General features: G+C 46.6%; 2 protein-coding genes across 2 annotated transcripts; both read right to left on the reverse strand.

Moving 5' to 3' along the window:
- Positions 1–492: 492 nt before the first annotated feature.
- LOC123147446 (cytochrome P450 703A2) lies at positions 493–2,837 on the reverse strand. Its single transcript, XM_044566695.1, has 2 exons — positions 1,785–2,837; positions 493–1,294 (listed from the first exon to the last, which is right to left on the reverse strand). Exons 1-2 carry the CDS (start codon positions 2,709–2,711, stop codon positions 626–628), a joined length of 1,596 nt encoding a protein of 531 aa, XP_044422630.1. The 5' UTR covers positions 2,712–2,837; the 3' UTR covers positions 493–625.
- A 1,259-nt stretch (positions 2,838–4,096) lies between these two features.
- Positions 4,097–8,410, reverse strand: LOC123147449 (pentatricopeptide repeat-containing protein At1g53600, mitochondrial-like). The gene has a single exon (XM_044566698.1). It carries the CDS (start codon positions 8,389–8,391, stop codon positions 6,337–6,339), a length of 2,055 nt encoding a protein of 684 aa, XP_044422633.1. The 5' UTR covers positions 8,392–8,410; the 3' UTR covers positions 4,097–6,336.
- Between the last annotated feature and the right edge of the window lie 16,315 nt (positions 8,411–24,725).

The following is a 24,725-nucleotide window of genomic DNA, read 5'->3' on the forward strand; positions in this document are numbered from 1 at the left end:
GAGTACATAGTGATCGATGCGAAGAATGGACGAGATGGTTACAACAATATGGCAGCAAATCCGTTTCCAAAGAAAGAAAGAAATGTCAGCAGATGATGCTATGGATGAAGCTCACAACAGCTTCTGCAACAGAAGATGATTATTTCTTAGCCTGCAGCAACCGTTTTGTCATGGTTGCCCGCCACATGCCCACATATATATCTACTCAATAGTTGAGTACACCATGCATCCATCTAGTCAGTGGCGGAGACAGGCCTGGGGCAGCTAGGGCTATAGCCCCAGGCCTAAAAACAACTTCTTTTGTAATTTCTTCATGCAAAGCATAGAAAATCATAGAACTTTATCACTCAACATAGCATAGCCCCAGGCGTAGTCTGCATCTAGCTCCGCCCGTGCATCTAGTACTACAAAGCTACTATCTCTGTTCATGCATGAACAGGATCTAATTGATTAGCACACCTATGAACGCAAGAACAGAGAGGAGACAAGTAATGCTCTGGAAATGATTCAATTCATCGTGTTCTACGTTGATATATCTCAGAGTATATATGTATCAACGTATGTATGTATGTATGTATTCTTTCACCATTCTTGTAATAAGATCCCTGCATGTTTTGCTCGAGTTTTACTGCATCTGCATGCCATGGCTAGGACAGGAGCCGTACATCTGCAGCGGCAGGCGCGGTTGAGCGGCGGCGATGAGCGGCTTGGCCTTGGGCATGGTCATCCCGTAGACCTCGTCGGTGTCGATGTCCTCGGGGCGGAGGCCGTCGGGCGGGGACCAGTCGAAGCAGTGGAAGAGCCTGGCGAGCGCCATGAGCACCAGGATCACGCCCAGCGGCGCCCCGGGGCACTTGCGCTTGCCGGCGCTGAAGGGCAGGATCTTGAAGTCCGGCAGGTGGCTGATCTCCACGCGCCCGCCGTCCGCCGGGAGGTGCCTCTCGGGGCGGAACTCGTCGACGTCGTCCCAGATGCGCGGGTTCCGGCCCAGCGCGTGGGTGTTGATGAAGATCCTCGTCTGCGCCGGGATGTCGTAGCCCATGATGGTCGTCGCCTTGAGTGACTCGTGCGGGATCAGGAATGGCCCCGCCGGGTGCATCCGGAAGGACTCCCGGACGACGCAGCGGAGGTACGTCAGGTGGGGGAGGTCCGCCTCCACCACCATGCGGCTGGTGCCGACGACGGCGTCGAGCTCCTCCTGGATCTTGCGGAGGACGCGCGGGTTCTTGATCACCTCGGCCATCACCCACTCGTTGGTCACTGATGAAGTGTCAGTAGCAGCGGCGATCATGTCCTGCGTATACACACATTCAGAATGATCATGTATGCATGTTCATATGCACTTTCTCTTTTAACAGCAGCAGCAGCAGTGTTCATTTGTAATACCAAACATCTACAGTACAAACCTAAATGAAGATGATCTACAAACAAAATAACATGGTGGTTTATTTAGTATTACAAGCGAGAACAACTACTAGTACTTATTATAACAAAACCCAAACTTCTGGGGAAAAGAGCAAATTACAAACTCTGCTGTGAAATCAAACAGTGAACTCCCTACTCTCTTTTTACCATCTACTCTATTTACCAAATTCTCAAAAGGGGGGAGTACAAAATAACTTCTTGGTGGTCAGGTCTTTAATAAAAATATAATTGCACAACAACTATGAAGCCAAATCAATTTCAAGACTAACACATGCAATGGTGACAGAGCACAAAACATGGTTAAAAGACCAAGCTAGCATAAAGAAAATGAACTGGAGGGTCTGTAACAGTAAGGATACCTGCATTAAGGCTTTGATCTCCACATCATCCATGTGCTCATTCCCATTCTCACCAGGCAAGGAGAGCAGCACATCAACAAAGTCCATGCCTTCTTTGCTATCATCACCATCATCATCAAGGGATGCACCACTCTTCCTGACATCCCTTGCCTTCCTGTGCTCATCAATTATCTTCTGGTGAAAATCATCCACCTTCTTCTCAACCTCTCTCATCTTCTTCTCGCACCCATATGGATCAAGCCACCTCCAGGCAGGCAAGTAATCCCCAAGATAGATCAGGCCCAGCAGAAAGAACAACTCATGGGTGATGTGCATGAACTCCATCGCTTCACCAGGGCCTGCTGACTGCAGCCCAAAGTACTGCTTTCCAAGTAACATTCTCGTCACGTTGTTCATCGAGAATGCCCCGAGAACCTCTCTGAGATTCACAGGCTTACCTGACTGGGATTTAGCCCATACAAACTCACAGAGGTGCTCAGCTTCCTCAGCTCGGTGAGCAGCGAAAGATTCAAGCCGCCTGGTGGTAAGCAGGTGCTCCATGCAAACCCTCCTCATCCTCTTCCAGTTTGGCCCCAGTGGAGCAAGAGCCACATCGCCACAGCCATAGGCAAGGTGGACAGCAGCCAATGTCCGAGGCCGTGAAGCGAAGACCTCGTCTTGCCGGATAAGTATTTCACGGATGACTTCAGGGTCATCAGTGGTGATGGCATCAATGGTTCCAAGACGAAGATAGACAAGGGGGCCATACTTGGTGCAAAATCGAGCAAAGTCCTTGTGGGGAAGAGGACTCAACTGGAGAAGGTTCCCAAAGATTGGCCATCTTGGAGGTCCCGGTGGAAGCCTTAGCCTCATTCCATTGAGTTTTTTCCAAGACACTGCAGCAAAGATGCATGAGCATAAGATGATGGAAAGAAGAAATGGATCCATAGGTCACAAGCTAATGGCAATTATAGCCAAATTGCAAATGTTGTTCTATTTATGGGATCCCGTCAAGCTTGCTTATGAAAGAAACTTAAGTGATGAAGTTGAAGCGAATTGGTTAGAGTATTAGAGTGGTCATGATTCTTGTGCTGTTCTGTATGGTTAAACATCTCACCTAACATCTTATAACAAATGTCATGATCTTGACATGACTAAGGGAGTGATGCAAAAACTGAAAAATGCCTGGGGATATATAGAAAAGAACCAGGATAAAATAAAGGCCATCAAACCTGACCACAGATCATGTATTCACAAAATATATAGCTCTTCCCCACTGCTATCCAGCAACTCACTCGGCACAAATTCTATTTCTACAAAACCATTTTTTCATTGAATCAGGCACAAACGGTGGACCGCCATCTAGGAGTTAGGTTATAGTTTTGATAACAGGTGTTCTGCATCTGTCTATCATTATGAAGGCATAATATATTTAGCGTGCAAATCTTACTCCAACATCTACCACATTGATAATATACAAAGAGAGAAAAATCCTAAATCTGTTGTAGATAACATGGAGAAATACATCCTTATTCCTTCTCAAATACCACATCTAACTCCCTGCTGTACAGCAATGTTCCATGTGTGCTTGTTCCCCCTTCTCCCCGTAAGTCTATCTTAAGAGTAAGAAACTTATATTGCTGAAAGAAAAGATTAATCTTTCCCTAATAATAAAGCACGGATTGACTCCGTGGGTTCACCGTCACAATACGCTTCCACCCAGTCGTAATACGCTTTTACGATTCGTATAGACAAAATCGTAATGTAAACGAGGTAGTATTAATAGCATGTTCGTCCGTCCGTCCGACCTGATTCATTTTCCGTACGTTGTTGATCGTAGGTTGCTCAGCTGGACCTCTGCCTTGGCCCGCATCGCTAAGATTTCTCTTTTTTTTTTGCTGGAAAAACTTTCAGTCTATTCATCTTCAATCATGGTAGTACAACGAACACTAGAAATAATAAAAATTACATCCAGATCCGTAGACCACCTAGCGACGACTACAAGCACTGAAGCGAGCCGAAGGCGCGCCGTTGTCATCGCCCCTCCATCGCCGGAGCCGGGCAAACCTTGTTGTAGTAGACAGTCGGGAAGTCGTCGTGCTAAGGCCCCGTAGAACCAACGCACCAGAATAGCAACCGCCGCGGATGAAGAGTGTAGATCAAAAGGATCCAATCTGAAAACACACGAACGAAGACGAACGACGAACAGATCCAAGCAAATCCACCAAAGGCAGATCCGCCGGAGACACAACTCCACACGCCCACCAACGATGCAAGACGCATCACCGGAACGGGGGCTAGGCGGGGAGACCTTTATTCCATCTTCAGGGAGCTGCCACCGTCTCGTCTTCCTGAGCAGGACACAAACCCTAACAAAGCTCGAAAAAAGATCTAAAAACGGAGCCCTCCCACCGGCAAGGGCCGAGATCCACTCCGCCTCCATGGCCATAGGGCCACCGTAGACGGGATGGACCGGCGCTGGCGCCGGCGCCGGTGGGAAGCAGAAAGCTAGGGTTTTTGGAGGCGGCGGCCTTAGCCACGGGTTCTCGCTAAGATTTCTAATGGGCCAGCAGCCACGTTTTGCAGTGGCCACGACTGGGCTTCCCACTGGCCGGCACGCACGACACAGGAGGCGTCGGCGGCCTCAGCGCCCAGCGCAGGGGATGGCAGAGCAGGGCGAGGCCCCGGCCAGCAGCGGCCCCGGCGGAAGTGGCTCGGCGCCCGGCGGGCAAAGGCAGGCGCGGCGGCGCTAGGCGGCGGTGGCTGGGCGTTTGATGCGGCGGCTAGGCGCGGCAGCAGGCAGAGGTACGGCGCTGGCAGCAGCTAGCAAAGCAGCCGCAGCCAGCAGCAGGAGGTAGTGGTAGCTAGCGGCAGCAGCACCTAGCGGCAGAAGTACTAAGCAGCAGCGGCGGAAGCACAGCAAGAAGAAGCAATAGCAGCTAGCACAGCACGCACCAGCAGGGGTAAGGCCATGCGCGGCAAGCAGCTAGCAGCGCTAGCAGGGAGCGGCGGCAGCGGACGCTAGGAGGCTGCAGCGCAAGCAGGGGTGCCGCAGTGGGTGCAGGGAGTGGCGTGTGGTGGTGGGCACAGCAGCAACGAGCTGCATAGGGCAGCAGCAGGTGCGGCGCTGGACAACCAACCGAGTATGTACGCTTTTGCTACAAAATCTGGTTTCACTATCTAATAGTCCCACCTCGGTCCTTTTCTCTAAGTTTCATCAGTTTATATACGTTTACAAGTTACCTAGCAGCAAGCCTCGAGAGCCCAAAAAACAAAGAGAATGAAGGAACAAATCGAGAAAAGGAAAGGGAGGACGGGGATGCGCGGACTGATTGTGAGCTCTAAATATATGATGGATGCATGCATGACTGCTCTGATTGGCTGGTGACATGGTGGGTTCATTCTCATTAAATTGGGAAGGCTGGAACAAGAACTCCGCGGTGCATGCGAAGACTCGGCACGGATTTAAAATAATTAAAAGAAGAAGTAATCCGCTATTACGAGCAGTTGGGAACTCAGATTTGAAATTAAAAGAGGAAATAAATTCGGCAGAAAGAAAGGAATTAGAAGAAGAAATAAATTTCGTGTTCTATCTAATGGGAGAGATGCCCATTAATAAATGGGCACACGCTAATGTTGTTACTCCACTTCTTGATAATGTTGTTTTCAACTTCCTGTGCTATATATAAATCAGTTTTCAATCTCCATGTTTATAATTTTATATGAATTATGAATTATTTAGAGCAGTGTGGAAGTCAGGTTTTTTGCCTGAAGTGTGAATGTAAAGTTAACAATTGATTGATTTCCAACTAATGGGAATGAACTTCATGAATATTAATTTTTGTCTCTTTTATACTTGATGATTACAACAATAATTTTACTCTCGTCGGTTTGTCTTTTTGTACTATGATTCGATGGCCATGGTCGAAGAACATGACGACATAGTTTACTGCCTGAAAAATGCCCAAGCTCATTGGCGACAGTGAAGTGTGTGTAGCTTATGTTCAGTCAAGAGCCTCATACCTTAACATAATTTGCATTAAGAATCATTATTGTGTGCGATAAATAAGGAAATGCACCACATGATATGTAAAGACATGATTTATGTTGAACCACGTGAAGTGAATGTGACGGTTGTTGCAACGCATGAGGAATTAGAAGTCGGCGCAGGGAGGGGCTTGAGTTTGTTTCTCCCGTTGCAACGCACGGGCATTTGTGCTAGTAAGAAACAAAACACTAAACTTACCTTGGCCATGGTTGTCTCCTTAGAATCAGCATTATGCTTCACTCAGTGCAGAACATACTCCTGTATCAATTGAGAACATGGCCAAGAGTTCCTTGTTCTTTGGCTCTTCTCTGTAGCAGAGTAGTTGTGTGCATAGAATCCTCAACTTTTCCATTGCATTAAAACAGGGACTGCACACGATCATGCGAGCTCTTTCTGAAATCCTCTACCAATTTTCTTGTCTCAACATGATCAATAAAATCAACATCAACTCTCGGCATTACAACAGTTGTGGTACGAATTTTATTATTTTGGGTTTTGGCTTGCCAGTTATCTAGAACTACAAGTCTAGAAGTGTTCACTATGTATTCTGTTTTCTGCAGCCTTATCCTGTATAATAAGGCTATAGCCAGGGGTTTTACTGGCCATGTTGGACAACTGTAGAACTTTTAGCATGTCTCCGTCATCCTTCATCCCCGCAGATGAGAGCATATTTGACAGGACGGTATAAGCTGCTGCGTCATAAGGATCCAACTCAAGAAGCTTCTGCGCTGCTATTTTTGCATAAGCAAGATTAGAATGGAGACTACTAGCACTGAGCAAAGCTGCCCATGCATCAGAATGATCATTCTGGGGCATCGAGTTAATCATTTCCAGTGCTTCCGCAAGGAGGCCAGCACGACCTAAAAGATCAACCATACATGTATAATGGTCAGGGTTTGGTTCAATGCCATAGACTGATCTCATTGACTTAAAGTAGTTGTAACCTTCTTGAACCAGACCAGCACGTGCACAGCCAGTCAGAATTCCCACGAATGTCGCATGGTTAGGCTTGTGGCCATCAATTTGCATTTTGGTAAAAAGCTTGAATGCATCTTCAGCAAAATTATGTTGAGCAAATGCTGTAATCATAGAATTAGTAGCAATAAGACTTGGACTGCTAATGGCTGAGAAAACGCGATAAGCCTCAGCCAACCTTCCGCATTTTGCGTACATTGATACCAGAGAAGTGTGAACAGAAGAGTCAAATACCCATCCCATGTTGATTGCATATGCATGAGCTTGCATTCCCTGATTCAACGTTGTCAAGCTAGTCAAAGCACTAAGTAGACAACTAAAAGCTACTGTATTAGGTTTGCACCCTTCTCGTGCCATGCGACAAAACCACCGCACTGCACTTAAATAGTCTCCATTTGTAGCAAGACTAGAAATGACTGCAGTCCAAGCAACCTCATCTTTTCCTGGCATTTGCTCAAACAGGTCAACAGACTCCCTCATCCAACCCCTGTTAGCGAATCCAACAACCATCGATGTCCAAGAAACAGCATCCTTCTCAGGCATTAACTTGAACAGGACATGTGCTTCTTCAACCAAGTTATGCTGGACATAGCCTGTGATCAACGAGTTCCATGATACTATGTCTTTCCACTTCATGCAAGCAAATGCCCTTCTAGCATCAACCATCCAACCAAATCGGGAATACAAGATGATTATTGAATCATCCAAGAAAACATCCATTTCAAAACCCATTGCTACAATCAAACTGTGAATCTGAACTCCTTCTCTGGCAAGGCAAGCCTCAGCACAAGCATCTAGCACAACTGAGAGTGTCGTTGTATTAACCTGAACACCTGCCCTTCTCATGTCCAGGAACAGCAACAGAGCATCTGTGTACATCCTAAGTTTCACATATCCACGAATCATCGAGGTCCACGAGACCACATTCCGCTCTGGCATGGTCTCAAACACCTTCCTCGCCTCCGACACGCTTCCGTGTTTGCAGAGCCCATCGACGACCGCGCTCCAGGATATGACATCCCTCACCGCCATTCCGTCAAACACCCTCAACACCATGCCAAGCTTCCCAGCCCTCAAGTACCCGGCCATCAACGCATTTGACCCTACTGGGTCACGCCACTGCCGTGGCATCTCCGCATACACAGCCTCAGCCTCACGAAGCATCCCTGCCCTGGTGAGCCCCGTGATCATGGCGCCATAGGACACCGCGTTCCTGACCGGCATCTTGGAGAAGAGCGCGTGCGCGGCGGCTGGTTGCCCCGCGCGGAGGTAGACGGAGAGCAGGGCGTTCCAGGAGGGGGCGTTGCGGCGGGGCATGTCGTCGAAGACGAGGCGCGCCGAGGCGAGGTCGCCGTTGTCGGCGTAGGCGGTGAGGAGAGCGGTCCAGGAGATGACGTCCCGGCGGGGCATTTGGTCGAACAGCTGCTGGGCGTCGCGGAGGCGGCCGCGGCGGCCGTACGACGTGAGCTGCGCATTGTGGTGGGCCGTGTTGGGGCGGCGCGGCGGGGGCTCCTCCTCCGGGAGTGCGTACTGACGGGGCACCACGGTGAGAGTGGCGGTGGCCGGAGCTCTTGGCAGTCGCAGTCGCAACGCGGCCGTTGTCATTGAATGAAACCACTGTATGTGCCAGTGCGCACATCTGGTCGAAGAGTTAACGAATCTACTGTCCACATTTTTCACACTCTTTCAAAACTGTGGGTAGCACAAAACACAATTTTTTAAGATTTTGGTAAAAGAACACCACGTCTACTTTTTGCATAAACCACTAATCGGTAAATTAGCGCGTGAGGCTATTTTCGACATGTAGGACCCGCTACTTACTGACGTGAAGACGCCTTTAGACGCGGTCGTGTAAAATTGAATCGGTACACACAGGAGACGTCCCTCGTTCCCCTCTATCGCTCACTTACTCGGTTCTCCGTGTGTGTTCCTTGTTGAAATGATCGATATGGTTAACTAGAGGGGTGAGGGGGAGGAGGGGTGAATAGGCAACTATCAATTTTTAACTTTTCTTAATAAATTAGGTTTAGCAACAAATAGGTTGTTTAGTTGTGCAACTAGGTGAGCAACATATATGATGTTAACAACAACAACAACAACAAGTGCAAGCAAATGATACAACACAATAATATCTTGCACAAAGTAAAGGGAAAAGATAACCACAAGTGGAGTCTGTGGAGACGAGGATGTGTTACCGAAATTCCTTCCCTTTGGGGGAAGTACGTCTCTGTTGAAGCGGTGTGGAGGCACAATGCTCCCCAAGAAGCCACTACGGCCACTGTATTCTCCCCACGCCATCACACAATGCGAGATGTCGTGATTTCACTAGCGGTGCCCTTGAAGGCGGCAACCAAACCTTTACAAACAAGGTTGGGGCTATCTCCACAACTTGATTGGAGGCTCCCAATGATACCACGGAGCTTCACCGCAATGGAATGTGGCTTCGAGGTGATCTCAACCGTCTAGGATGCTCAAACACCCAAGAGTAACAAGATCCGCAAGGGATTAGTGGGGAAAATCAAATTTCTCTTGGTGGAAGTGTAGATCCGGGCCTTCTTAACCAATCCCTAAAAAAATAATAAGTTTGATTGGCTAGGGAGAGAGATCGGGCGAAAATGAGCTTTGGAGCAACAATGAAGCTTGGGGGGAAAGAGGTGAAGTCTTCTTGGGAAGAAGACCCCCTTTTATAGTGGGGGGAACAAATCCAACTGTTATCCATCTCACAGCCCGCAGACGAGCGGTACTACCATTCTACGAGTGGTACTACCGCTCGCATGAGCGGTACTACCGCACATATACATGATGCAAGGAATAAAGAAGAACAAGGGAAAAGCAGAGGGCCGGGCGGTGGTAGCCGCGGTGTTAGGGCCGGTACTACCGCCCAAACTACCGTTGCTACACCCGTCCATCTCCTGGGGACAAACAAGAGGCACAGCAGTAACCCAGAGGAACCACCGTAGATCCCGACACAAAAAATCGAGATCCCCGGCCACGAGCGGTAGTGCGAGCGGTGGTCACAGCGGTACTACCGCCTATAGGCGGTACTACCGTTGTGGCCAGGGGTACTACCGTTGTGGCTCTTCTCCCATCCTTCGATGCAACACGGAGGACAACTCCAAAGAAACAGAAGTGGTTGATGGGTGCAATATGAGTGTGTACGTGTTGATTCTACCCAAACCTTTTCGTTACGGGCCCCTTCTTGATAGTACGTTTTCCCTACGACTTAAGTCCACCAAAAAAGAACCGCGAGAAAGAAAACCGTCTTCTCTTGAAACTCTGAGGGCAATGAATCATCTTATGCCATATGCTTGATAGTCTGAAAGGCTCAATGCACACGATTAGTCCGTAAACATGTTGTCATCAATCACCAAAACCACTTAGGGAGAAATATGTCCTAACAATCTCCTCCTTTTTGGTGGATTGGTGACAACATAGGATTTGCACAAAGGATAAGGCAAAAGAGGTGTGCAACCCCATAATCTACAAAATATAGATAGGCCCCCCTAGATATGTGCACTATTTTTGATATGCTTTTGGAATGCAAAATGCACACATGTAGGATCCACACTCCTCCTATATTTTATAGACCAAACCATACTTGCAAGGATAGTAAGAAGAAAGCAAGAAAGTGATACTATGTGAGCATATGAATAAGAGCATATACAAGATATATCTCACAAGTTATAACTAACATAAAGTACTAGACATAGATAGATAAGGATCGATATGGTTGACTAGAGGGGGGGGGGGTGAATAGGCAACTACCAGTTTTAACTTTTCTTAATAAATTAGGTTTAGCAACAAATAGGTTGTCTAGGTTGTCTAGATGTGCAATTAGGTTTACCAATTTTTAACTTTTCTCCGTGTGTGTTCCTTGTTGAAAGGATCGATATGGTTGACTAGAGGGGGCGGGGGTGAATATGCAACTACCAATTTTTAACTTTTCTTAATAAATTAGGTTTAGCAACATATAGGTTGTCTAGATGTGCAACTAGGTGAGCAACCTATATGATGTTAACAACAACAACAAGTGCAAGCAAATGATACAACACAATAATATCTTGCACAAAGTAAAGGGAAAGATAACCACAAGTGGAGCCTGTGGAGACAAGGATGTGTTACCGAAATTCCTTCCCTTTGGGGGAAGTACGTCTCCGTTGGAGCGGTGTGGAGGCACAATGCTCCCCAAGAAGCCACTAGCGCCACCGTATTCTCCTCACGCCCTCACACAATGCGAGATGTCGTGATTCCACTAGTGGTTCCCTTGAAGGCAGCGACCGAACCTTTACAGACAAGGTTGAGGCTATCTCCACAACTTGATTGGAGGCTCCCAACTATACCACGGAGCTTCACCACAATGGAATGTGGCTCCGAGGTGACCTCAACCGTCTAGGATGCTCAAACACCCAAGAGTAATAAGATCCGCAAGGGATTAGTGGGGAAAATCAAATTTCTCTTAGTGGAAGTGTAGATCCAGGCCTTCTTAACCAATCCCTAAAAAAATCAACAAGTTTGATTGGCTAGGGAGAGAGATTGGGCGAAAATGAGCTTTGGAGCAACAATGAAGCTTGGGGGGAAGAGGTGAAGTCTTCTTGGGGAAGAAGACCCCCTTTTATAGTGGGGGGAACAAATCCAACCGTTATCCATCTCACAGCCCACAGACGAGCGGTACTACCGCTCCAGGAGCGGTACTACCATTCTACGAGCGGTACTACCGCACATATACATGATGCAAGGAATAAAGAAGAACAAGGGAAAAGCAGAGGGCCGGGCGGTGGTATCCGTGGTAGTAGGGGAGGTACTACCGCCCAAACTACCGCTGCTACATCCGTCCATCTTCTAGGGACAAAAGAGAGGCACAACAGTAACCCAGAGGAGCCACCGTAGATACCGACACAAAAAATCGAGATCCCCGGCCACGAGCGGTAGTGCGAGCGGTGGTCACAGCGGTACTACCATTGTGGCTCTTCTCCCCTCCTCCGATGCAACACGGAGGACAACTCCAAAGAAACGGAAGTGGTTGATGGGTGCAATATGAGTGTGTACGTGTTGATTCTACCCAAACCTTTCCAATACGGACCCCTTCTTGATAGTACGTTTTCCCTACGACTCAAGTCCACTAGAAAAGAACCGCGAGAAAGAAAACCGTCTTCTCTTGAAACTCTAAGGGCAACGAATCGTCTTGTGCCATATGCTTGATAGTCTGAAAGGCTCAATGCACACGATTAGTCCGTAAACATGTTGTCATCAATCACCAAAACCACTTAGGGAGAAATATGCCCTAACAATCTCCCCCTTTTTGGTGGATTGGTGAAAACATAGGATTTGCACAAAGGATAAGGCAAAAGAGGTGTGCAACCCCATAATCTACAAAATATAGACATGCTCCCCTAGATATGTGCACTATTTTCGATATGCTTTTGGAATGCAAAATGCACACATGTAGGATCCACACTCCCCCTATGTTTTATAGACCAAACCATACTTGCAAGGATAGTAAGAAGAAAGCAAGCAAGTGATACTATGTGAGCATATGAATAAGAACATAGACAAGATATATCTCACAAGTTATAACTGACATAAAGTACTAGACATAGATAGATAAGGATAGGATAGCTCATATGTCTCACACCATATGGTCTCGAACACACATGACGAACACAAACCAAAGCAAACGAGTTCGAGCGAAAGCCAACTGCAATGGAGAAACACGCTCAACTGATGACACACGCAAATCTCTACACCCTCTCCCCCTTTGGCATCGAGACACCAAAAGGGTAGAGAGGACACCTAAACACGACGGTGGTAGCAATACTACAGAACATCACCAATCATGTTCCTCCTCCTCGCCAGACTCCGCGGCAGCAGCTGAAGGGCCTGCAGTACCATCATCTAAATCAATCCACGGGTAGTGCACATGAACCCAAGCCTCCTCATTAGTGATCCTCTCCTCAGAGCCATCAGACACGGTGAGGCCAACCTGCCTCATAATGGCCTTGTCATGACAACGGGCCTTCTTTGCAGCAACATGGGCCTTATACTGACCCTTGGCCTGCAGACAAAAGAGCTTCTTCATCTTCTGCTTGAGCTTCTTAGCCCAAGATGGCTCCTCCGACGGCTCATAGTCAGGCTCATCATCCTCATCATCCTCAGACTGCACTTGTGGGGTAGGAGTTTTTGTTCCCCGCTTCTCCTTCTGCCGCAACTGAACAACATCATGAGACACTAGGTCTCCAGTGAGAAGCTCCTCATCCGGAAACGTAGATGCCCATGTCTCCTCAATGAGCTGCATCAGGTAAGGGCCATATATGATGCATTTGCACTCCAAGATCGCACACCGGAGCTCTGACCACATGACATGAGGCACGTCCAGGTATTCCCGAGAACCCTTCTCCTTCTGGCAAAAGAGAAGAAGATCCACCAGATAGGAATGCACCATGTCCTGATTGACAATACGAGGGAACAAAGTGTTCCTGAAGATCCTATGCATGATATCCAGAAACGGCCAAAGCTCATAGGAGACATGTCCAGTATCAGAAACCTTCCTAGTGGAAAACTGCCACAGAGCCTCCTTGTGAGTAGCAGCGGCCTCTCAGCGAGGGTGAAACCGAATTGGGGTTTGGGCGCCCTTATCCTCATACGACAACAAGGCCATAAAGTTCGGCCGAGAAGCAGACAAGCGTCGTCCATTGGTCATCCAGGAGAGGGTCCTATCCTCATCATTGAAAAGTATCAAGATGGACCTAGAGGGGGGGGGGGAGGGTGAATAGGTACAATTACAAATTTTAATTATTACTTAGCAATTTTAGGAAATAATGAGGAATATGAAAGTGAGCCTAACAATTGCAAGTGTGGTGCTAAGGGCTAAGCAAGATAAACAAGTAACACAAGTATGTAAGTAAGCAAGCACAATATGAAATGAGTAAGAGCTAAGAGACAAGCAACCACAAGTTGAGAGTTAGGGTTAGGGATAACCGCAACTCCGGGAGATGAGGATGTATGCCGATGTTCACTTCCTTGGAAGGAAGCTACGCCACCGTTAGAGAGGTGGATGTTACCACGAAGGCACACCAACGCCACAAAGGCTCACCCTATTCTCCCTTTGAGACAACACCACAGAGGCGTTTCTCAACCACTAGTGGTAGACCTTGGGGTGGTCTCCGAACCCTCACAAACTTTTCCGGGGGTAATCACAAGGGTCGATTCCTCTCCGAAAGACTCCTACGGCCTAGGAGTCTCCAACCTCCAAGAGTAACAAGAACGATGGGGAAAAGCTCAAGACTTGCTCAAATCACGAATTCCTTTGGTGCAAAGAAGGGGAAGGAGTGGATCTATCACTTGATCAGATAACTCCTCTCAAATGCTCTCGAATCCCTTGGGGATCTAAGATTTGGTGTGGAGGGGTGAGTGAGAGAGAGAGAGTGAAATGTGTTCTAGGGTTTGTTTAAAGTGAATGGTCAACCCTCTCCTGTGGGGAAGAGGGGCTATATATAGTGTGAGCACAAATATGGCCGTTGTAGTGCAAATGAACGGGCAGGACGGACATCCAGGCTAGGGACTGGACATCCGGCCTGACGAGCCACTCGAAGAACAAGGCAAAAACAGAGCAAAAACCAGAGGGGCCGGACATCCGGGCCCAAACCCGGACATCCAGCAAGTCAGGAAACCCCGGACATCCGGCACACGCCCGGACATCCGGCAATTTTACTGAATCAAAAAACAGCCTCTGTATAGCTCATCCCGGACATCCGGTAGGGAAGCTCGGAAATCTAGGGTGCACTGGGAGCCCGGACATCCGGTGTAGAGGGCCGGACATCCGGCAAGCAGCACAACACAAAAGTGCTTTCTGGATGGTTAGGCCCGGATATCCAGCGAGTAGGCCGGATATTCGGCGTGAGGCCCGGACATCCGACTTGAATCCCGGACATCCGGCAGCCTAGAGACAGAAAACATGAAGGTTTAGCATGCGCATATATGGCAAGGAGGTTTGTGGCAAGAGCAAGCCTTTAACTAACCCTATTAATCCCCTCTTAATAGTTCGGGATCCTATACTCAAGAAAACAAATATGAAATCAATTTTTATGCTTCATCCTTGACTAAAATCACTTTGTATGTTCTTGATCCACACACTTCGATGAACCGGGGGCTAACACCTGAGATTTACTTGACAACCATTGTTAGTCCCCTACATGTATATTGTCATCAACATCAAAACATGATGTAAGGGCATGATTGCTCTTTCAATCTCCCCCTTTTTGTTTGTTGATGACAACCATACATGTAGTATCATAGATGCAATAAATAATCATAGCATTGACAATCATGAGAGCAAAAGTACAGAATAAGTTTATGTTTCTATTTGCTTTTAGCCCCCCCCCCCTCAATGTGTGCATGGGATGAATATGTTAGGATGTACAACACAATCTTCATATGGTAGCATATGTAGCTCAAAGAGATGTAAATGTGAGAGACAAGCACATATGAAACCACAATAACATATGGACTTAAAAACATTTCATAGCCACAAGATAATATCATAGTCTCACATGATCAGGTACCATAGGTAGCAACATAATAAGTTCAAATAGTAGTTAACACAAATAGTCAACATAACATAGCATGACCTAAGGTACTAAGATACTACTTCTCCCCCTTTTATAGCAACAAGTAAAAAGGGCGAAGAACTAATTGGACTCTATCACTCCTGGTAGATGTCATCATCATCATCAAAGAACTCGGGATACTCGACATGAGATGGGAATCCGAAGGTGGACGAGGACGGAGCCACGTGAAGAGGATCATCATCGCTCACGGGACTCCCACGGTCACGGAGGCGCTGCTTGAGATGATTCTTGGAGATGATGAGGCGCTTCTGAACATCATGATTCCGCTGACAGATGAAAGTGATTTCCTTCATGATAGCAGACTGAGCCTTGCCAAAGAAAGAGGCAAGACGTCCCTGAGGGGCAGACGAGGAAGAGGGCACGGAGGAAGCAGTGGGTCGAGACCCACTAGTAGTCTTCCTAGGTGGTCGAGGTGTAGCAGCCGGTTCAGGAGCAGCCATGCGCATGTGAACAGGCAGCGTCCAAATGGAATGCCCGACGGTCTTCACAACCTCAAACGGAGCAGTGTGATTAATGATGGCCTGAATGAATGGAGCACATGGGAACTAACGCGTCTGAATGAAGCTGGCGAGACGAATCTCATGCCAAATATAGTGAGCGGTGTCAAGAGGCTCAGTAGGTGCATCATGCATACATACCATCAGATCAATATAGTAGTTGCGAGCTCTTGAGCGATATCCCTTCGTAGGATAGAGGGTGCGAAGCACATACTGATAGAGGATGTAGTAAGGAGCACGAAAGATGGATACTTCATTGAGTGGATATCCATGTTCCTCGTCAGTGAGCTGAGAGGGAGGCTTCACAAGAGGCAAGCAAGCATCAATCCCTTTGGGCTTATAATCTGGATCCATACTGTGAATGCAATGTCCAATGCCAGAGAAGCCCAAAATCTGAACAAACCAATCATAGGTGATACTCAGTGTAGTGTCATCAGTCCGCCATGTGAGAGTGTTGTCCAGACCAAAGAAACAAGTGGCGTAGAACTGAATAATGGCAGCTTCATTCCAATCACATGTGAAGGTCATTGCAGGACCTAGAGTCATATCATCAATGATCTTGACCGGGTTATTAGGGAACATGGCAGGATGGTCACGCTGGAATTTGAGATCCATGAATTTGTGACGAGCAAGTCCTCGCCCATGGACGAAACTGGAATAGAGATCCTGCTGCATACGAGTATGGAACCGAGGATCCTCGGCATCAGCCACCATCTCATATTGATTGACATCCCGACGGAACACAAGATATTGACCCGCCCCCACAGTTGTGAAGTTGTGAATGGGGCAATCCCCACTGTCAGGAAGCTCCATGGAGATGCGATGACCATGGACAACAGGCATTGCAGAACCACAGACTTGAGGCACCGGTGCCCTCCTAGTGCCAGGCTTGGACTGGCCGATAGAATGTCTTGGAGCAAAGTCATCCTCTTCCTCCCCAACATAGTCCTCATCATTCGTATCTAAGGCTGACGGACTTGTGGATGGTGCCTGCTTCTTCACCTTGGTGGTGGTCTTCTTATTCTTAGGCTGAGCATGTTCATCGGAGTCAGTCGAGCCTTGCCGGCGAGCGACTAAAAACCGATAATAATAGGTCCCCATGAGAAGGAGCCAAAGAGTATGAACAAGGATAAAGCAAATTAAACAGCGAGATGAACATTTTCGATCATGACCATAGGACAAGTCCAAGTGGTAGATCAAAAATTTGGCATTCCCATGATTAAGTTGATTAGCCGAGTGCATAGAGAGATGATTAAGCTTAGGGAATAGATACCAAAACTCTAGAGAGAGAGATATGCCAAGATATACATGAGAGAAAATGAAACCCTAATATAATTTGGTCACAACAAGAGAAAGATGCAAGAGAGATAGCATCCATACCCCGAGAAGAAGGCTCGGGGCGCTGGGGGCCGCAGTTCTTGGTACGTGCCATGAAGAACTCCGGTGGTGAATCCCACAGTACACCGGTCCCTCCCGAGAGATTCACACCACAACCCAAGAAATGGATTGGATAGAACCGTAGATCGGGAGGAGGATAATCTGTGGGTAGGAGATCGGGGCCGGAGGTCGGAGGAGAGAGCTGGGGCAGCACCGGAGCACGACCCGGTGGCAGCGGCTATGTGGTGAGATGGGGATATGAACGGGAGGAACTGCCCCCAAATCCCAAGCCTCGCCCCTGTTATATGTAGCTGTGGGCTACGGGCCGGACATCCGGGGCCTGGACTGGATATTCGGCGAGCGGAGGTCAGAGATCAGAGAAACAAGGGCCAACGGGCCAGACATCCGGGGATAAGCCCGGATATCCGGCGTGTGGGGGTCAAGGAGCAAGAGGTTCAGGGCCCGGATGTCTGGCCACTGAACGTGCATGATTGCAGTTAGAGCAACAGAAGAATTTGCTCCAGGGCCCGGATGTCCGGCTGAGGAGCCGGATGTCCGGCCACTGGACAACAAGACCAGGCAGGAGGGAGAGATTTGGAAGGGGCCAACAAATATGATTTGATATAGACTCCGCCAAGGAGTTTTGAGAGAATTATAGGGGTGAAAACCTAAGTAATCTAAGGCCACACTAAGATGTAATAACAACCCAACCAAAATAAGCAACGAAAGGTCCACATAAGCAATGCACAAGCGGTGACCGAGGTCACCATGTTTGAGCATATGGAACATAGTACCGCAAAGATGTAGACTTTGGGCACATATTCTCGACTCCATCATGTTAAAGCACCATAGTTTGAGCCATGATAACTTTGAGAGTGTTTGTTCTATTTATGCATTATGTAGGGTGAGAATACTCATGAATTGAATGTCTCCCCCTAAATATATGCCTACATCAAGACAAGACATTAAGTTCATGCATGAATGGGTACTATATTTCACATAATATTGTCAAGCTCCAAGATACCAAGTTCACGCCTTAGTTGACAAAACCTTGCTTCGTCCAATGGCTTGGTGAAAATATCTGCAAGTTGCATATCTGTGCCAACATGAGCAATGTCAATATCACCCTTCTCCACATGATCTCTCAAGAAGTGATACCTAATATCAATATGCTTGGTGCATGTATGATCTTTGGGGTTCTCGGTAATATTGATGGCACTTACATTATCACATATAAGAGGCACATGTCTATAGGTGATACCGTAATCCTTCAAAGTTTGCCTCATCCATAGAAATTGAGTGGCACAACTGGCGGTTGCAATGTATTTAGCTTCTGTGGTGGAGAGGGCAACACAATTTGTTTCTTCGAGGACCAACTTACCAAGGAGCGTCCAAGAAACTGACATGCGCCGGAGGTGGACTTACGATCCACTTTGTCACCAGCCCAATCCGCATCCGTGTACCAATGAGATCAAACTTAGCATCCTTGGGGTACCATAGACCCAACTTTTGGGTGTGAACAAGGTATCTAAGAATGTGCTTAACTGCCTTATGATGGCTTTCCCTAGGGGAAGCTTGGAATCTAGCACACATGCATACACTAAACATGATGTCTGGTCTAGATGCACAAAGATAAATCAGTGAACCAATCATAGAGCGGTAAATAGATGGGTCGAAAGGAATACCATTTGTGTCTTCAGTGAGTACAATTTTGGTTGGCATGGGTGTCTTACATGGACTAGCATCAGACATGCCAAACTTCTCTAGGATATCCTTGAGGTATTTGGCTTGAGACAAGAAAAATCCTTCTTGAAATTGTTGAATTTTAAATCCGAGGAAGAACTTCAAATCCGCATTGAGTGGCATTTCAAAATTCTTGGTCATGGAAGCCGCAAAATTCTTGCACAAATGAATGTTAGGAGAACCAAAATGATATCATCTACATAGATTTGGCATAAGATCAAATCACCCTTGTCCCTCTTAGTAAAAAGAGTGGGATCAATCACCCCTCTCACAAACCATCATCAGGTAAAAACTTCTTAAGATGATCATACCAGGCACGAGGTGCTTGTTTGAGGCCATACAAGGCCTTATGAAGTTTATACACATAGTCTTTGTGATCGGGATCAACGAACCCAGGTGGTTGTGATACATATACTTCTTCTTGTAGAGGACCGTTAAGGAAAGCACTCTTCACATCCATTTGATGTAATGTAAAACCATTGAAAGCAACATAAGCAAGTAAGATGCGAATGGATTCAAGACGGGCAACAGGGGCAAAGGTCTCACCAAAGTCCAAACCTTCAACTTGTGAGTACCCTTGTGCCACTAACCCTGCCTTGTTACGGATGATTACACCATTCTCATCCTGCTTTTTCTTGAAAATCCACTTTGTTCCAATGACGTTGTGTATGGTAGTTGTCCTCTTGACTAATGACCACACTTGGTTGCATTCAAAACTATTCAACTCTTCTTGCATAGCAACGAGCCAATCGTTGTCCTTCAATGCATCTTGTACCTTGAGAGGCTCAACACTAGACACAAAAGAGAAGTGTGCACAAAAGTCTGTCAAGTGTTTACGAGTGACTCTACCTTCCGATATGCCGGTGAGAATTTTGTCAACATCAACACGACTGGCCACACGAGGCATGATGGAGGTAAGAGTTTCACGAGGTTCAACTTCATGTCCATCATCCACATCCTCAACATATGGATTAGTGATGTGTGGTGGAAGATCTTCTTCTTCATCTTGCATTTGTTGAGGTTCATCGTCAATGATTGTACTTTCTTGTTCTTGACCTTGAGGATGATCTTGTTCTTGTTGATTATCATGAAGAGGAACTTGATCATCATCTTGTACTTGGTCTATGGGCATTGGTTGAGCAATCGGAGCTTCTGGTGGTATGGGTGTTGAGGTAGTTTGATGATGCGTGAAGCTTCCATCTTCTTATTCATCATCATGAGGTTCTTGTTCCATCGGAAGAAGTGCACCAACACCCATGGTCAAGATATCTTGAGAAGAATCTTCTTCACCTGCATAACTTAGATCAACTTGCTCCCCATGGGTGCCATTAAATTCATCAAACACCACGTCACAAGTTTCTACAACACATCCATTGGATTTGTTGTAGACTCTATAGGCGTGAGAGTTTGATCCATAGCCAACAAATATGCCCTCAATGGTTTTTCCTAACCATTCTCTTTTGTTGAGGATGAAACATTTGCACCCAAATACATGAAAGTACTTGACATTTGGCTTGTTCCCAGTTAAGAGCTCATATGGAGTCTTTTCCAATATAGTGTGGAGAAAGAGCCGGTTTGAAGCATGTCATGCGGTGTTGACAACTTCAGCCCAAAAACTATGTGGCGACCTGTATTCATCCAACATGGACCTTGCCATCTCCACAAGTGTGCGGTTCTTCCTTTCTGCTACACCATTTTGTTGGGGAGTGTATGGAGCTGAATATTGATGCTCAATCCCTTCATCACTAAGAAATTCTTCCAAGGTGTAGTTCTTGAACTCGGAGCCATTATCACTTCTTATTGCTATGATTTCTTTGTCAAACTTGCGTTGAGCTTGCTTGGCAAAATAAATGAAGGTGATCTTTGTCTCGTCCTTGGACTTGAGGAAGAAGACCCATGTATATCTTAAGTAATCATCAACAATGACAAGCCCATACTTTTTCCCACCAAGACTATCCCATGAAGGAGGCCCAAAAAGATCCACATGAAGGAGCTCAAAAGGCCTTGAAGTAGACACAATATTCTTGGGTGGGTGCTTTGATTGATGTTGCTTCCCGGCTATGCATGCACTACACACACGATCTTTCTCAAAAGAGACATTTGTTAGTCCAAGGATGTGATTACCCTTTAAGAGATCTTGAAGATTTCTCATGCCGACATGGGCTAGCCGGCGATGCCATAGCCACCCCTTGTCGGCCTTGGCCATTAGACAAGTTGCATGGAATGTGCTCTCTTTTGAGAAATCAACCGTGTAAAGGTTGCCATCCAACTCTCCAACAAAGGCCACTTCGAGAGTATCTCTCTTAAAGACTTTCACATCCATTAGTCCAAAGAGTGTATCATAGCCAACAGAAGCCAATTGGCGAACATAAAGCAAATGGTATTTAAGGGATTGGACAAGCATGACATTTGCAAGAGACATGTCATTTGTGATAGCCACTTTGCCCAACCCTAGTACCTGTCATTTTGATCCTCCACCAAACATAATGCTCATAAATGGTTGAATAGCTTCCATGAAATCGTAAAGCAATGTGCTATCTCCGTTGATATGATTGGTACATCCACTATCAATCACCCATTTTACTCCACTGGAGAAGGCAACCTACACACAATTATGACTTGGTTAGAGGCACCCATTTTGCAATGGGACCTCTCAAGTTAGTCACAAGGGTCTTAGGGAGCCAAATAGCATAAAACCGGAATGCATTTCGAGGACCAACAAACTTAGCATAAAATTCTCCATCCTTAGTCTTACGAAGTACATAGGATGGAGGCATGAACTCTTTTGGCTTGTTGAGAGTGGGCATGCCCCTTGTGGCCTTCCCACTAACAACCTTACCTTTCTCCTTGTGCCCTTCTCATACAAAAGTTTCTTTTAGCGGAGTGGTGCACTTTTGAGAGGACATCTTCTTCTTGCTTGTGCTTGGGTCAAACCCGAGTCCCTCTTTGGCAAACACCTCATTGTGTTGGCTCAATACCTCATTACGGTTCTTTTGCCCTTGAGCACATGTCATGAGACCTTTCTCAATTTGAGCCTTGAGAAAGCGATTCTCCTCAAGAATAGATGCTAGATCACTACTAGAGTTAGTAGTACAAGCATCAACATTGATAATAGGAGAAGAGTAAGCCTTGGCTAGAGTTTCAAGATAAGTAAGCTTGAGCGTCTCAAAATTCTTTGTAAGAAGGGTGATCTCTTCTTCCTTAGTCTTGAGGGACACGGATAGAAGCTCACAATCCTTAGAGAGTGAAGCATTAGACTTTACAAGCTTACATTTATCATTCATCAATTCTTCACAAGAGTCAATAGCATTTTTCAAGGAGGCAAGATCTTTAGTATGAACATCAATGTTTGCACCAATTTTCAAGCATAGTTCATCATTTCGTGCTTCCTCATATTGGACTTTCTGCTCAAGGATTTCACATTTTTACTTTTCCTCGGTGACGAGGGTTTCGAGTTCCTTAATGGTGATGGTGTGCTTACTCACCATTTCCATAAGCATACGAAACATAGTGAACTTATTTCCTTTGAGGGAGCACATGAACTTGTTTAGTTTAGCAAGCATAGGATCATCTATATCATCTTCCTCATAACTATCCTTCGCATCAAGATACTCATCACTAGGAGTAAGAGGAGTGAAAAGAGGAGGGTTTGATCATGGGGTTACCTTGACCTTGTCAGGAAAGCTTTGGTCCTCTTCATCTTCTATCACGGCCTTTGCCATTAGGCAATTGTGAGTGTTGCCCTTGCAGTCCTTCATGTAGTTGTAGGTGACAACATCACCACTCTTGTTGACTAGCCTCAACGTGTTTTGAGAATCTTGAGCAACTCCGGCAACGCCACTAATATCATCGGATTCTTCTTGAGCAACCATTGCTTTCCCATCTCTCTTCTTGAGCTTGGAGTTCAAAGGATTTAGCAACTTCTTCTTGGGAAAGGTCTTGGGAAACCTTGGTTTATCTTCTCTCTTCTCATAAGGGCATTCGTTGGAGAAGTGGTTGGTTTCTTCACAGTGGTAGCATTTTCTCACTTTCTTCTTCTGGAATCTTCCTTTGAATTTTCCTGCGCTAAACTTCTTGACAAAGAGAGCCATGTCTTCATATGAAGGGCCCTCATAAGATTCAGTCTCATCACCATCTTCATCATCTTCATCTTCTTCTTCTTCACTTTGCTCTTCTTCACATACATGCTTGGCCTTCAATGCAAGATTGATTTTTGATGTTGGGGTACCATGCATGGCAAGATGTTTTGTAGCATTTGCCTTTGACTCTTCAAATAGTTGGAAGGTGGATATGATGTCATGGTGTTGTCTTATGTCCCACACCATTTGATGATGATACGGAGCAAGAGCGTGAAGCAACTTATCCACGAGAAATATCTTAGTCAAGTTGAATCCATCACTACAAAAAAAATACACTTCCATGATGATACGTGTTTGTCACAGTAGGTCGCATTTTCTGTCATGCATGTACATCCATGACGATTTTATGACAGAATCAAGATAGTCATACCTGTGTTGTCGTAGAAGTGTTCCATGACATTACCAAAATTATCATCACGAAAGTGTCCACTTCCATGATGATAAATCGCAGGTCACAGAAGTGCTTTCGTTAAGGGTGACCGACACGTGGCATCCACCGTAACAGAACACCGTTAAGCTATCGGGTCGGGTTTTGGATCCGATAACCCGTTAACAGCCCCGACCAATGGGGATTTTCCATGTGTAAAATCATCATTGGCTGGAGGAGACACGTGTCAGGTTCGCGTTGGCACAGGTGTCACTCATCCAATGGGCGAGACACACCTATGATATGTTGACACGTGAACTGGCCCATCAAGTTTAAATGGGCCGGCCCAACTGAAGGCCCGCAAGATTTTGCGGACCATTATGGGCCGGCCCAGCTAAAGGCCCACGAGATTTTGCGGACCATAATGGGCTAGCCCAGCTAAAGGCCCACAAGATTTTGCGGGCCATAATGGGCCGGCCCAGGTAAAGGCCCACAAGATTTTTGTGTGCCATAATGGGCCGGCCCAGGTAAAGGCCCACAAGATTCTTGCGGATCATAATGGGTCGGCCCAGCTAAAGGCCCACGAGATTTTGCCGACATTAATGGGCCGGCCCAGCTGTAGGCCCACAAGATTTTGAGGACCCTAGTAGGCCGGCCCATTAACTGGCTGCCATGTTTTGAGCCAAATGTGGGCCCATATATGATCCGGTCCATTAATGGCCTGTCACGCTCCGGGCCTAATAGTGGCCCATATGAGATCCGGCCTGTTAAAAGCCTACCACGTTCTGGGCCAAATTACGGCCCAGATCAGGTCCGGCCCTTTAAGAGGCTTTGGGCTCAATTATGGCCCATATCAGATTCGGCCCGTCAACTGGACACTATGCTTTTGGGCCCACTTGCTAAAGGCCCACTTAGTAATTCGGCCTGATATTAGTTTTGGCCTGTTAAGGGCCCGTTTAACATTTCGGCCCTATATTAATTTCGGATTGTTAAAAGCCCATCATATAGTTGGGCCTAACTACGGCCCAATTTGCATCCGGACTGCTCGCAGCCAATATCTGATTGGGCCAAACAAATTTTTAAGTATATGACCAAATTTTTGAGATACATAATACCTGTCGTCATTGAGCGTGAAGTTGGCTTGGCCAATCTTGAAGCGGAGTTTTGCAAACCCACACTTGTCGGAGGAGAT

Source organism: Triticum aestivum, chromosome 7A (genome assembly GCF_018294505.1).
Source record: "Triticum aestivum cultivar Chinese Spring chromosome 7A, IWGSC CS RefSeq v2.1, whole genome shotgun sequence".
NCBI classification, from domain to species: Eukaryota; Viridiplantae; Streptophyta; class Magnoliopsida; order Poales; family Poaceae; genus Triticum; species Triticum aestivum.

What these genes read in the sequence shown, in the direction of transcription:
- LOC123147446 (XM_044566695.1), bottom strand. Translation starts at nt 2,711, where the DNA reads ATGGATCCATTTCTTCTTTCCATCATCTTATGCTCATGCATCTTTGCT. An exon ending in AGATCAAAGCCTTAATGCAG is followed by an intron (nt 1,295 to 1,784) that starts GTATCCTTACTG and finishes GTGTATACGCAG; the next exon opens with GACATGATCGCCGCTGCTAC.
- LOC123147449 (XM_044566698.1), bottom strand. Translation starts at nt 8,391, where the DNA reads ATGACAACGGCCGCGTTGCGACTGCGACTGCCAAGAGCTCCGGCCACC.